This window comes from Pristiophorus japonicus, chromosome 5 (genome assembly GCF_044704955.1).
Source record: "Pristiophorus japonicus isolate sPriJap1 chromosome 5, sPriJap1.hap1, whole genome shotgun sequence".
NCBI lineage: Eukaryota > Metazoa > Chordata > Chondrichthyes > Pristiophoridae > Pristiophorus > Pristiophorus japonicus.
In genome coordinates, this window is record NC_091981.1 from 102351890 (window position 1) to 102365855 (window position 13966).

A 13966-nucleotide genomic window follows, 5' to 3' on the forward strand; every position below is an offset into this window, starting at 1 on the left:
CTCCCCTTTTACTAATCTGTGACCATTCAGATAATAACCTGCCTTCCTGCCTGCCTAAGCGCAAACAGCAGAAGGAGCGCACGGCAATTCAGGCACCCCACCCACCCGTTCCTTCAACCACCGTCTGACCCACCTGTGACAGAGACTGTAAGTCCCGCATCGGACCCGAGAACTCATTTTTAGTGTGGAAGCAAGTCATCCTCGACTCCGAGAGTCTGCCTAATTATACCCCCAATTTGGTGACATCTGTAAATTCTGATACTATACTTCCAATTTCAAAGTCCAAATCGTTTATGCAAATGGTGCACAACAGTGGTCCCAGCACCGATCCCTGTGGAACACCACTTCCCACCTTCCGTCAGTCTGAGTAACTACCTTTAATCCCAACTCTTATTTTCTGTTTTGTAGCCATTTTATCCATTCTGCTGCTTATCCCCTGATTCCACATACTTTGACCTTAGTTATAAGTCAACATGATTCTACAACTTCATGAACAAAGAGTTGTCTGATACAATCTTTCTGTTCCTTTCAATCTGCATTTTTCTCCTATCATCTCTGGTTTTATAGTTGTTGTTTCTGATATGACCTGATTTTCTTCTGGTGTATTGGATAGCATCAGCAATGCTGAGTTTCTGCTCATTACTGTAATCTTGAGTAGCTTCTTACCTTTCTTGTGCTACTTTTTCCAACCTTATTCTAAGCAATATTCTCATTTTTTTTTTGTTTTCCTCACACTTGTCTCCTTTTCATGTCAACCCTCGACCTAAATTGAATTTCATCAGTGTGATCCAAAGCACTGATGGACCATATACTAAGGTCAAAGATCTAATGTGAGAAAAAGCAAATTCATGCAATACTCAGTACTTCTGAGGAAGTATGCTGTAGGCTCTGGTAAATGTAAGACAGTAAAAATAATCTATTTGAAGATGCTAAGCCGATTAAATCTGAGCCTTTTATTGACAGATTCCAACTGTATAATCATCAAGTATTAAATAGACAATGCGATAATGTCCAGATAAATGGCACTCAAAAGCAGCCAACAGCATTATTTCAAACAAATTTCAATCCCCAACAACACAGAGCACTACTTCTGCTGACACCTGATGTAATATCTACTAATGGCCTTGATATAGTGCCTATGAAAAAGGCAAGCAGTTTTTAAGACTGAGATAATCAATCTACTGTGAGCTGCAGGCTAAACAGATGCCAAATACAGCTGGCATAAAATTATTGTATAGTTCCAAATATTGAGATCAGTACTAATCCTAGAACTGAACTAGTGTTACTAGGGGTACAGCAGGTGGAAGTAACAAATGGCTCTCTAGTTCAAATCCAATGCAAGCCCACTGCAGCCATCCAAAGGTTCCAACTCCTTTGATACGTTTATAACAATGCTGAAAATGCACTGAACCAGCTATACATTTTGTTTCCATTTTATACTTATTCTAAATGTAATAGTAGAAGGTGGTTAAAGAACAGGTGGGTCAATTAAATTGGAAAACAACCTATTACAAATAATAAGGTTATGGCAGATACATTAAAAGGATTCTTCACAAAGGAGGACTGTAGAAAAATCCAATCTTAGTAAGTGTGATCCATAATACACAAATAACTTAGTAAAGAATGTATTATGCAGAAGCAGGAAGGATTAAATATTCACAAGGCTCTGTGGCCAGATGAAATACAATCTAGAAATGAATGAGTGACATTTGTTTGGTATTTTTCAGAACTCCATAAATTCTATAGTACCAGAGGAGGGGAGCTCAGAAATTAGAATTTTACCAACCAGGTAATTATAGCTGGTTAGTCTAACATCTCTGGTGATAAAATGATTCAGGGAAAATGGAATTAATGCTGATAAATTTAAATGCAAAATATTGATCATGTGCATTAACAGGAAAGGGTACCATTTAGATGTATTAGGGGACTAAGTTACAAAAGAAAGTTTAAGCAAATAAAATTATTTCCACTGAAAAGATTGAAAGAAGATGTGATATAAATCTTTAAAAAAAATAATGACTGGTACTGATGCGGTTGAAATAGTCAAGATGACCAGCTTAGAAAATGAGAAAAGGATTATAAGACTCCAATTCAAAATTCACAAGCCTTGAGCAAGATTAGAGACAAGAAAAAATTTCTGTATCAAATCTCTTCTTAACCTTTTCTGCTCGAAGGGAGAACAACCCCAGCTTCTCCAGTCTATCCACATAACTGAAGTCCCTCATCTCTGGTACCATTCTAGTGAATCTCTTCTGCACCTTCTCTAAGGCCTTGACATCATTCCTAAAGTGTTGTGCCCAGAATTGAACACAATACTTCAGCTGAGACCTAACTAGTGTTTTATAACGTTTTAGCATAAATTCCTTGCTTTATTCTTCTATTAATAAATCCATGGATGCTCTATGCTTTTTTAACAGCCTTCTCAACTTGCCCTGCCACTTTCAAAGATTTGTGTATGTACACCCCCTCGTATCTCTGTTCCTGCACCGCCTTTAAAATTGTACCATTTCGTTTATATTGCCTCTCCTCATTCTTCCTACCAAAATACATCACTTCACACTTCTCTGTGTTAAATTTCATCTGCCATATGTTTGCCCATTAACCAGTCTATGTCCTTCTGAAGTCTTTTACTATCCTCCTCATTGTTTACTACAGTTCTGTGTTTCGTATAATCGACAAACTTTTAAATTATGCCTTGTATACTAAAATACAAGTCATTAATATAGATTAAAAAAAGAACAGTGTCTTAATACCGACCCTTTGGGAACCCCACTGTATACTTCCCCCAGTCTGAAAAACAAACATTAACCACTACTCTACGTTCTGTCCCTTAACCAATTTTATATCCATGCTGCCACTGTCTCTTTAATCCCATGAGATTTAATTTTGTTAACAAATCTGTAATATGGTACTTTGTTAAACAGGCACAATTTGATATGTTTTTTGTTTAGCTTACTGTGAATAACCACATTCAATTATGACAATAATTATTTGAATAAGTTATTTCATTTAAACAGGTTATTAAGCTATAATAATACAGAACAATATTCAGTCATCTATTTCCACTTGATGATCTGATCAACACATGCACATGCCTCTTCTGAAGCTTTCTTGCCTTTCCATTTGGCCATATAACTAACCAGGCACTAAAGAGACCATCACCTCTACATGCCCACTCCTTCTCATCTGTCCACTTGTGTAATGGAATTATTACTACCCACTTTCAATCTAAAGCAATTTCTACAAATTATTTGGATTACACAATAACATTCTTTCACCACATTGAGCCCTCATCTTTAAGTAGTTCATCAGCAATATTGCACAGATTCCTGGTTTTCCTCCATGTATTGGTCTTGCTGTTTGTTCTATATCCTCCAATGTAATTTCACACAAATTCAATCAGCTCTCCAGTTAGACCATTATCTTTTTTGCCCCTTGGTGGTTAACCTGAAGATTTAAGATCTGGTGAATTTAAAATCTGCTGAATTGCTCATTACAACCATATATTTTCATATCTCATGAGCATTTTGAATATTTTATTTATATTAAAAATGAACGAGTACTTTAAAAACACAAACCTGGAAGCTCTTCATAAATGTCTTCATCTATCGGCACTTGGCTGGATTTGACATTTGTAATTTCTGGATCTATATCATCATACACTTCACCGCCATCATCAACTGGAATCATACCAGATTCTCTGTCTTTTTAAACAATTAAGTGAAATGTTAGGTACTGAAAAATACAGTATAATTTAAAAGAAAGTTTAACAAAAACGTAAATCAATTCAAGTGACTCCTATACATATCCTCATCAATAGCAACAGTGCAGCATTGGTAGAAGTCCTAAGAGAAAAGTTCTTTAGCATTCTACTCAGTATGAGAATGCTTGATGCCCTGGTTTGGAGGAATAATCAAACTGGGAAAGGGAGGAAGAGAGCTAGGACTTGGTTCAGGGTGGAATGTTGGCCAAGGAGAATTCTTTATTCTTCTTTGTATTATGGGATCTTTTACTCCATCTGGACCTTCAGAATAAACAGATGGGGCCTCAGTTTAACATATCGTCCAAGAATGGCACCCGAGACAATGCAGCACTCTCTTGGTACTTCACTGCAATGTCAGCCTAAATTATGTACTAAGGCCCAGGAATTATGTTCGAACCCACAACCTTCTGACTCAGAGGAGACAGCGTTACTGAGACAGGCTGACAGGTGATACTGGGAGATACAACAGGTAAAAGAAGTAGAATGCTTCTTCTCCAGGACTCACTGTCTGTTTATTTTTGGACCATGGGTAGTTTCCCTTCAAGTTGTATGCCAAAGAGCAGACATTGCGGTTTCTGGTTAATCTATCACCCTAGAATGGCTTTCAAGCTTTGTTGATGTTTTTTTGAAGTTTTCTATAAAATGTCCAATTTGCTTATCACAGAATCCCTTTCTGTTTGAGAAAGGTAAATCCAAGAAGCTGTTTGGGAGGTCAGCAAGGCAACCTTAACCAAATGTATTGGTGGAGTTTGATGCCTTGCAATGTATTAGTAGCTGTATCAAGGGCATCCATATAGTTAATAGTTGCAGCAGCTTAGAGGTTGCAGCAATTCTATCTGTGTTTGGCTGTACCATAATCCACATTACAGATGGTCCTCACATGGTAGTGGTGCCAGTCTGGGTAGCTTACGTGCAAGTTTCACCAAGAAAAATGGCCTCCACATAGTGCCCTATGCATACAAACTCTTACCCAAGGCTTTAATATTTTGAGCTGGATTTTTCACTAGAGTGGTTTCATTGCTAGAGGAGGGCCAGGGAGGGACTTCTACCTGCCTCCTTACCCTGCCACCAACCTGACCCATTTACTAGGTCAGGTCTAATTAATAATGCACGTGAGTTCCTGATGGGAATTATGTCATACAAAGGGATCTCTATTATTTTCAGGAAGGAGGAGGAGGCACCAGTAAAGGGGGCGGAGGCATCCTGAAATGTTTTAATTTATTTTGTACAAAATGCATGAATTTCAGGCACCTTTGCTCCAACTATGGAGGTGACCACTGCCTGGCCCTCTCCCTCCCATAGCACCATTACAAGTCTTCCTGCTGCTGCCGTAGCCTGTACCATTGCTCCTCTTCTGATATCTGGGGTTGATGTGCTTCAGTGGAGAAGCAGTGAAATCAGCCTGCTTCTTTAACTCCACCTTACTGCCATCATTTAAATGTCAAGGTGGTTCAAGGATTGGTCAGCCTTACTTTTGAGTTGGGGGGCGGGGGGCAGGAAGTGAAAAAGGAAAATTTAAGACATGAGTTTGAGATGGGGATCCAGACATAGACTTTTCCCTCCCATTTTCTGCTCCACTATCCTGTCCAATTTCAGTGGTGATGGGGAGGGAGTAAACAAAGAAAATCAGAGGACCTGAGAGAATGCAAGGCTGAAAATGTTGCAGAGGTAGGGTAAGGCAAGTCTATATAAAGATTTGTAGATAAGGATGAGGATTTTAAATTTAACACTGTGGCTAGGGAGTCAGCACACGCAGTGAAGGTGGTAATCGTTAAGCAGAACACAATGTGAGTTACAGAATATTGCGACAAATTTGAGTTAATTTGTTGGCGGCAAGGAATAAATGGTATTTACCAATAGAGTTATCTTCCACATAGTTATTTTATAACTTAGATATCAAAAGGACAGCGCAAATATTTTATGTAGTCAATCTAATTCTTCTTAACAAAGCTTTCCATTTAACAATCTAGATTTTCCATCGTAACACTGATGGTAATGCATTTGAAAGGAATGGATTACCGTCGGTGTAACAATCAGGAAGCCGACAATAATAACAACTTGTATTTAAATAGGGCCTTTACTGTAGGAAAACATCTCAAGGTGTTTCAAAAGAGCATAATCAGACAAAAAGTGACATGGAGCCAAAAAAGGAGATACTAGGATGGGTGACAAAAAACCTTAATTAAAGAGGTAGGTCTTAAGGAGAGTCTTAAAGGAGAAAATTCCACAGCCTAGGGCCTATACGTCAAAAGCCATCCATGATGAGGACAAAGTGAGTGGGGAATGTACAAGTGGCCAGGAGTTGGAGGAATGCAGAGTTCTTGGAGGGTTGTAGAGATGGAGGAGGTTACAAAGATAGGGAGGGGCGAGGCAATTGAGGAATTTGAACATGAGGATGAGTGGGCAGTGATGAGATGTTTAAAGAGATGGTTGGTGGTGGAGAGAAGCCAGGGGTCATCTTTACATTCCAGGATATCCTATAGTCGTGAGCAGCTTTGCCAGAGGAGAGCAGGACCAGACAGTGTTTGATGTGGTCCAGCCAGATCTGGTGAGGAATGGCTAAATCAGTTGTGCGCCATATGTGTTCAAGTCTAAGTCCCTTGGACTTGAGGGAGCCCAGATTTAAGACTGGAGGGAGGTATACAGTGGAGCTCTCCAAAGTTCAGTACTAAGACCATTGCTGTTTTTGATATACATTAATTACTTGCACTTGGGGATAAAGGGCAGAATTTCAAAATTTGAAGATGGCACAAAACTTGGTAGTGAAGTAAACAGTAAGAAAGATAGTAATAGAATTCATGATGAGACGGACAGGCTGGTGAAATGGGTGGACACATGCCAGATTAAATTTAAAGCAGAAATGTGTGAGGTGTTACATTTTTGTAGGAAAAATGAGGAGAGACCATACGTACCAAATGGTACAATTTTAAAGGAGCTAACAGAGATATCTGGGGGTGCTTGTGCACAAATATTTGAAGGTGATAAGACAGGTTAATAAAGCAGTTAACAAAGCTTATGGGATCCCATGCTTTATAAATAAAGGCATTGAGTACAAAAGCCAGGAAGTTAAACCAAGCCGACGTGAAACACTAGTTCGGCCTTAGCTGAAGTATTGTGTCCAATTCTGGGCAAAACATTTTAGGAAGGATGTGAAGGCTTTGGAGAGAGTACAGAAGAGATTCAGTGTAATGGTTCCAGGGATTAGGGATTACAGTTATGTAGATAGACTAAAGAAGCTGGAGTTGTTGTCCTTGGAGCAGAGAAGGCTAAGAGGAGATTTGATAAAGGTGTTTAAAATCATGAAGGGTTTTGATAGAGTAAATAAAGAGAAACTGTTTCCAATGGCTGAAGGGTTGATAATGAGAAGGCACAGATATAAGATGATTAGCAAAAGAACCAAAGGCTAGATGAGGAAAACATTTTTTACACAACCAGTGATTACGATTTGGAATGCACTGCCCAATAGGGTGGTGGATACAGTTTCAATAGTAGCCTTCAAAAGGGAACTGGACAAATACTTGAAGGAGAAAAAATTGCAGGGATTATGGTGAAAAAGCAGGGGAGTGGGACCAACCGGATTGCTCTTCGAAAGAATCGGTGCAAACTCAATGGGCCAAATGACCTCATTCTGTGCTGTACTATTCAATGACTAAGATAGAGCCATACCAGGGGGAACAACCAGTGTGGGAGCGAGTAAGGCTTTTCCTGGGGACAAAAGTATAAAAAGGTGGAGGTGAGGCGGTGATTGAGCAGATCAATAACTGGAGAAAAATCATGATGAATGGAGTGTCAAAGGCTAGAGTTGGAAGTTTGAAAATGTCATTGTAAGTGACTTGAGTTGGTGGGTGCATGGGGGAGCGGGAGGGGAGGGAGGAGTGTTTCCAGGGTCAATTGCAGAAGAAAGTGAGATTGGAAGGGGAAATGGGGATGTGAGTCAAGGATACAAGGAAGTGAACCGAGATGGCCTTGTCTGTGATTGAAGCAATCGGATTAGAGAGGGAATGTGAGTTGGTAAGGTCGAGGGGTGGGTGTGAATATGGATAAGAGAGTTTATACAGAAGGAGAGGTTAAGGGAGGACAGGAGGACAATGAACTCCGAGGAGGGTGGGCTAGATGAATTGAGATGGAGGTTGAAATCACCGAAGATGAGAATGTGCTCAGTGCAGAGACTAAAGGAGGAAAGTGAGGATTGCTGAGAAACTTAGGGTGGTGGTTGGGTAGGGAGTAGAGAATGTGAATTTTAAAGGAGGTGAGAGGGATGGAACAATGCAGAAGATGCCAGAGGAGTCAGAGACCCAGATGAGGCAGTTTAGGCAGGGCAGGTGGTGGAAGGTATAGCCATGCGTGGAGGGTTCAATAAAGGTCAAGGTGTTATCACTCGTGAGCCAGGTTTCTGTCAAAACCATAATGTTAATTGAATCATCCACAGTAAGGTTATAGATGGCAAGGGCCTCGTTCATAATTGAACGGACATTCTAGAGGGAGATGCAGAGACGAGCAGTGATTGTTGATCCACTTGTAGATGAAAGCTAGCATTAGGTTGATCAGGGGTCCAGCTGAGCTGTGTACTGGTCTCAGTGGTTAGCACTGCACACCAATGAATCCAGTATACCAGCAGAGGTATATCAGCAACAATCAGAAGCAGCCAGAAAGTGGCAGAACAACCCAAGACAATGTTGTGGTTCCACATCTGTTTTAACTCTTACCTTTTAATACAAATTGAAGCTGTTCAACCCATTCTTCTGCCTCACTTGAAGTAGCTGCAGCAAACTGAAAGATTTGAAACAAAAGTTAAACCTTAGAAGAAATCGGAAATACATGCTGTCAGAAATTTGTGCTTCCAATGTTCAGCAGGTCTTTTCTGTGAAAGGACATTTGGAATTATGTTCAGTTTAATTTAGACAAATTTAAGTAATTGAAGCAATGGATGACAGTTTAAATTCTGAACAGCAGCTGGCAACTGTGTGAAAACTGCTCCTCTTCATCAATGTCAAATGCAAAACTGATGAACAAAATTTACCCTTGGCAATTAAGAGACATCAGTGCTTTTCTTTAAACTGCTATATACAACCCTCCAAAAATGTCCTTGTCAGAACCAGCCACTCAACCTGACAACTTAATGAACTGGCTTTCAACAGAAATCTTAAATGTAAGAACTTATTACACTAACAGTCTGTATCATTACTGACTGATTGAAATATTCCATTAAATGTCTTGTCTACATTAGATGTCATTTCCTTACACGGTAAAGATTTTGGTACCTTTTTTGTTAAAAATGCCAAAACTAATTAATGAGAAACATTTTGGCCTAGAGAATACCATTCTACATCATTGGTATGCATCTGTTTAAATATTTGCTCACTTATAGGAAATTGTTACATAAGAATACAAAGAGCATCCCATGGAATTGCCTTTGCTGTTTATAGACATGAAATAACATGAGAATCATAGAATGGTTACAGCACAGAAAGAGGCCATGTGGCCTGTCGAGCCCGTGCCGGCTCTCTGCAAGAGCACTTCAGCTAGTCCCACTCCCACGCCCTTTCCCCGTAGCCCTACAAATGTTTTTCCTTCAGGTACTTATCCAATTCCCTTTTGAAAGCCACAAGTGAATCTGCCTCCACCACCCATTCAGGCAGTGCATTTCCGATCCTAATTACTCGTTGCATAAAAAAGTTTTTCCTTGTGTCACCTTAAATTTGTGTCCTGTGGTTCTCGACCCCTCTGCCAATGAGAACAGTTTCTCTCTATCTACTCTGTCCAGACCCCTCATGATTTTGAACACCTCTATCAAATCTCCTCTCAATCGTCTCTGCTCTAAGGAGAACAACCCCAGCTTCTCCAGTTTATCCACCTAATTGAAGTCCCTCATCCCTGGAACCATTCTTGTAAATCTTTTCTGCACCCTCTAAGACCTTCACATCCTTCCTGAAGTGCGGTGCCCAGAATTGGACACAATACTCCAATTGAGGCCAAACTGGTGTTTTATAAAGGTTCATCATAACTTCCTTGCTTTTGTACTCTATGCCTCTATTTATTAAGTCCAGAATCCCGTATGCTTTTTAAACCACTTTCTCAACCTGCCCTGCCACTTTCAATGATTTGTGCACATATAATTCAGGTCTCTCTGTTCATGCACTCCCTTTAAAATTGTACCCTTTAGTTTATATTGCCTCTCCTCATTCTTCCTACCAAAATGTATCACTTCGCACTTTTCTGCATTAAATTTCATCTGCCATGTGTCCGCCCATTCCACCAGCCTGTGTCTTCTTGAAGTCTATCACTATCATCTTCACTGTTCGCTATACTTCCAAGTTTTGTGTCATCTTCAAATTTTGAAACTGTGCCCTGTACACCCAAGTCTCAGACATTACTATATATCAAGAAAAGCAGTGGTCCTAGTATCGACCCCTGGGGAACACCACTGTATACCTTCCCTCCAGTTAAAAATACAACTATTTACCACTTCTCTCTTCCTGTCACTTAGCCAATTTCTATCCATGCTGCCAATGTCGCTTTTATTCCTTGGGCTTCAACTTTGTTGGCAAGCCTATTATGTGGCACTTTATCAAATGCCTTTTGGAAGTCCATGTACACCACATTAACTGCATTGCCTCATCAACCCTCTCTGTTGCCTCATCAAAAAATTCGATCAAGTTAGTTCCCACTGTTAATTAATTAGGTCCCATTGATCATCACCAGGTCAACCCAATGGTTTCCAAGGTTACTTGGTGTGATATATTCTTTACGACATCACGAACACACAGGGTGAGAACCTCCATTTTGTTTGCCTGCTTAACGCCCACTTAACCGCTGAAATGACGTATAACGCCCAGATATCGCCCATTTTGGCACAAAATGGAAACTGACAGGCTTTTTTTTTAAGGAGACTTATCGCCGAGTGTTACTTTCCTCATGTGCTTAACGCAGAGAAAAAATATTACCGCCCGCCCACTTTTTTTGGGCGGAATCAGCAGAACGGGCCATTTCAACGCCCATATTATCGCCCAGCGTTACTTTCCTCACGGACTTAACACCGAGATTTAATAATAACACCCGGCGACTGTGGTGTAAAGAGCATATTTACCCAAATAAGCGGCCATGGAGATCACCTGCCGTCAATTTCACCACCTCGCACACATAGCGCCCAGAATATCGCCCGCTCAAAAAACTGCCTACAAAAAGTGGAACTAACCGGGACGGACGCCAGTGGTGTGGCTGGCATTTGTTAAATCCCACTCTTACGTGAGGAGTTGATATCGGAAAGATTTGCCTGAAAGAGCGCTGATGTGAGTGACAATGCTGACACACTGCTGTGTGTGTGTGCAGCTCAGATATCAATGGTGCCCATCATCTTGGTGCCAGTTAAAATTTACGTTGATTGATGTTAAGTTGTATTTAACCCTTTCATGGTAAGGAATCACCAGTGTGTAACAGTCCAGCTATCTGAGGCAATGCGCAGCAAAGTATGTTCAATAACAAAAGTTTAATACCAACATTGATCTGAAATCATAAGTAACAAAGCCAATAACACCCAACCCCCGCCCACATCCCAGTTTTTCCACCATTGACATAAATCACATGTTCAACATGTCCAGCAACACAGAATACAATGGCAAAAGCAGGAGCATGGTCCCCAGTCCCCATACATTGCAACAAATTGCATACACCCAGATGGAGATATAACACAGCCATCACCTGCGCATATGCACATCACTTTCCTTCCCCCCTCTCTTTCTTCTCCCCACCTCTATTCCTTCCCCTTTTCGCTCCACGGCGCCTGGCCGAGGAACTCCTCAGGTGGTGCCTCATTGGGAGGGGGGTGGGGGGGGGGGGATGAAGGCAGATGCATTGGTTGAACGGGTATAGGAGCGGTGGGTGCCGAGGGGGCAACATTCTCTGATGTAGAAGCAGGATCTTGGTCCTTGCTCGCATCTGTCGTGCGCAGTGTTGGTGTGGAACCTAGGAGTGGAGTGCCACGCTCTGGGGCAACTGGGAGGGCTGTGGCAGCAGTGTTCCTGGCTAACGCATCCAGAGACTCCGCCATGTGTGGAATGTACTCGGACATGGTGGCCATGTGTCGGGATATGCTCCCAAAGCTTCGATGAGCTGCTCCCCAATGTCTACAGTCCTCCTGGACAATGGAACTATCTCTCCGCTGTCATGTCGCGCGCATGGAACAGACCTGCCGCGTCCACGAGGCCTCCGTGGGGTCAGCGCCGTCCTGGGGACAAATGGGGTGCCCTGTGGAGAGGTGCTTGGGGGCGGCACCTCCAGACTGGAGACGGGAATGACTGGAGGACCAATAGACGGCCTTGGGGTGGAATGGGTTCTGGAGCATGGCGATGCAGGTTCTTCGAAGTCTGCGCTCTCATCCGTCGAGAACAGACCCAGCGGATTGACGGGCGACAATCGGAGCTCCTCAGCATCAAATGTAGTAGGATCGTCCGCCGACTCCTGCCCCGCGCCCCCACCTTCTGGCCTCTGTGGCCTTGCCTGGGGCCACGCTGCTGGCTGAGCTGTAAGACACAAATGAGATTGTTAGAGCAGAAGGAGGTGGTAGGGTGACAAGGTGAGTCCAGTGCTACACACAGCATATGCACGACAAAAGCACCACCGCTCTCAAAATCATCGCATACATCACATTTCATGACCTTCAACACATTGTGGATTGTAATGATTTTCATTAGGCCAGCATTATTCCAATGACACTTTTAGAAATCATCCATCATATATGATTGTTCGGATATGTGTTGGTGTGGCATCTGTTGACTTTACATCATGCAATGGTGTAAGCTTTACTCACGTGGCCTCACTTCAGGGTCTGCAGATGTGTCCGTGGAGCTTCCCCACGAGTGCGAGCACTCGCTCCTCTGTCAGTGATGTCGCTGGGGACTGGTGGCCCCCCCCCCCCGCCACCCGTTCGCCTCTGCATGGACCTCATCGTCGATAGCTTCTTCTGTAGAAGGTGACAGGACGACATGGCATGAGATCATTGCGTGATATCATTGCTAGGTACTGTCACACTGATACAACACATAACCGACAGATGTAATCATGTTTATGATGATTATTATCATTCTTTACCTAAAGATGTACGTCGTGACCGCAGGCTTTGAGTAAAACATTCCTGGTAAAAGTGCAAGACCTCATATCTGCTGATAGTCACTCATGACCGTTACAAATTAAAATTATATAAATACATAAGTACATGTAAATCAATGTAATACTTACTCTTGCGGATCCCACAAAGTCGTTCCATCATTTGCGGCATTGGTTGCCCTCACGCACCTCGTTGGTCACCGACGAGACCACCTCTATCTCAGTCCATATCCTCTGGTAGGCGTTTGGGGTGGGCTTCCCACGCCCTCCTGGTGTCAAATCACCCCAGTGTGACTCGACCTCCTGCACGAGGTAGGCATTTGCCTCGTCCAAGAACCTCCTGGCTCTTTTGCAGCCTCCAATGTGCCCCTCTCCTACCTCACTGCTCTCTCCAGCGTCAGTCCCTACAGCGTGCTGTGATGCCTCCTCCTCTCCCTCCATTATACGGCAAATTCGATCAAATATGTGGCTGTTAACAGCTACCTTTTGTTGCCCAATTGCTGTGAAGCTCTAAAGTCTCCCTCCCAAAGCAGCCACAGCACACCCAGCCACGCCTTCAGTCCCTCTGAGCTCCCTCTCTCTCTGTATCTCTTCTGCGCATGTCATGGTGACCCTTGACCTCCATTGCTAAGGACGGCCGTACTTTACGGCAGAAGGTCAGAAAAATTTAACGCTACTGCCCATTTGATATCACTCACAGTAACGCCCATTTTCAAAAATGTAAACTAGGTGTTTTGAGAATGGGCGAGAAGCTGGCGATCTGAAAACTCTTTTTTCCCGCCCAGGCCGGAACTAACGCCCAAAAATGGAGGTTCTAGCCCACAGACTTCACAAGATGGCTCCAATACATCATGTGACTTACTGTATTTACAGCAGAATTTGCATTACCCAGAGTAGCCCACTAGGTGGAGCAGCAGTCCACTAGGTGGAACTCAATATTATACTCGTCCCTTCTTAAAGAAGTAGTAATCATAACAAAATAATCATCATACATAACGTGCATGGTTATACACAACAAAAGATATGGACTTATTTTGCCATATTTACAAATCAAACTTAACCACTGGTATTCTGTTTCAAAGAGGATACCTTTGCTCTTGA

At 42.2% G+C, this 13966-nt stretch overlaps 1 protein-coding gene across 2 annotated transcripts in view; it reads right to left on the reverse strand.

Moving 5' to 3' along the window:
- skap2 (src kinase associated phosphoprotein 2) overlaps window positions 1-13966 on the reverse strand; it is a 389104-nt gene that overhangs the window by 126491 nt on the left and 248647 nt on the right. For both annotated transcript variants that reach the window (XM_070880818.1, XM_070880817.1), the window contains exons 8-9: window positions 8470-8533; window positions 3579-3704 (exon numbers count right to left, since the gene is read on the reverse strand). In XM_070880818.1, coding sequence (XP_070736919.1) covers window positions 3579-3704; window positions 8470-8533 — 190 coding nt within the window. The remainder of the gene's footprint in view (window positions 1-3578; window positions 3705-8469; window positions 8534-13966) is intronic.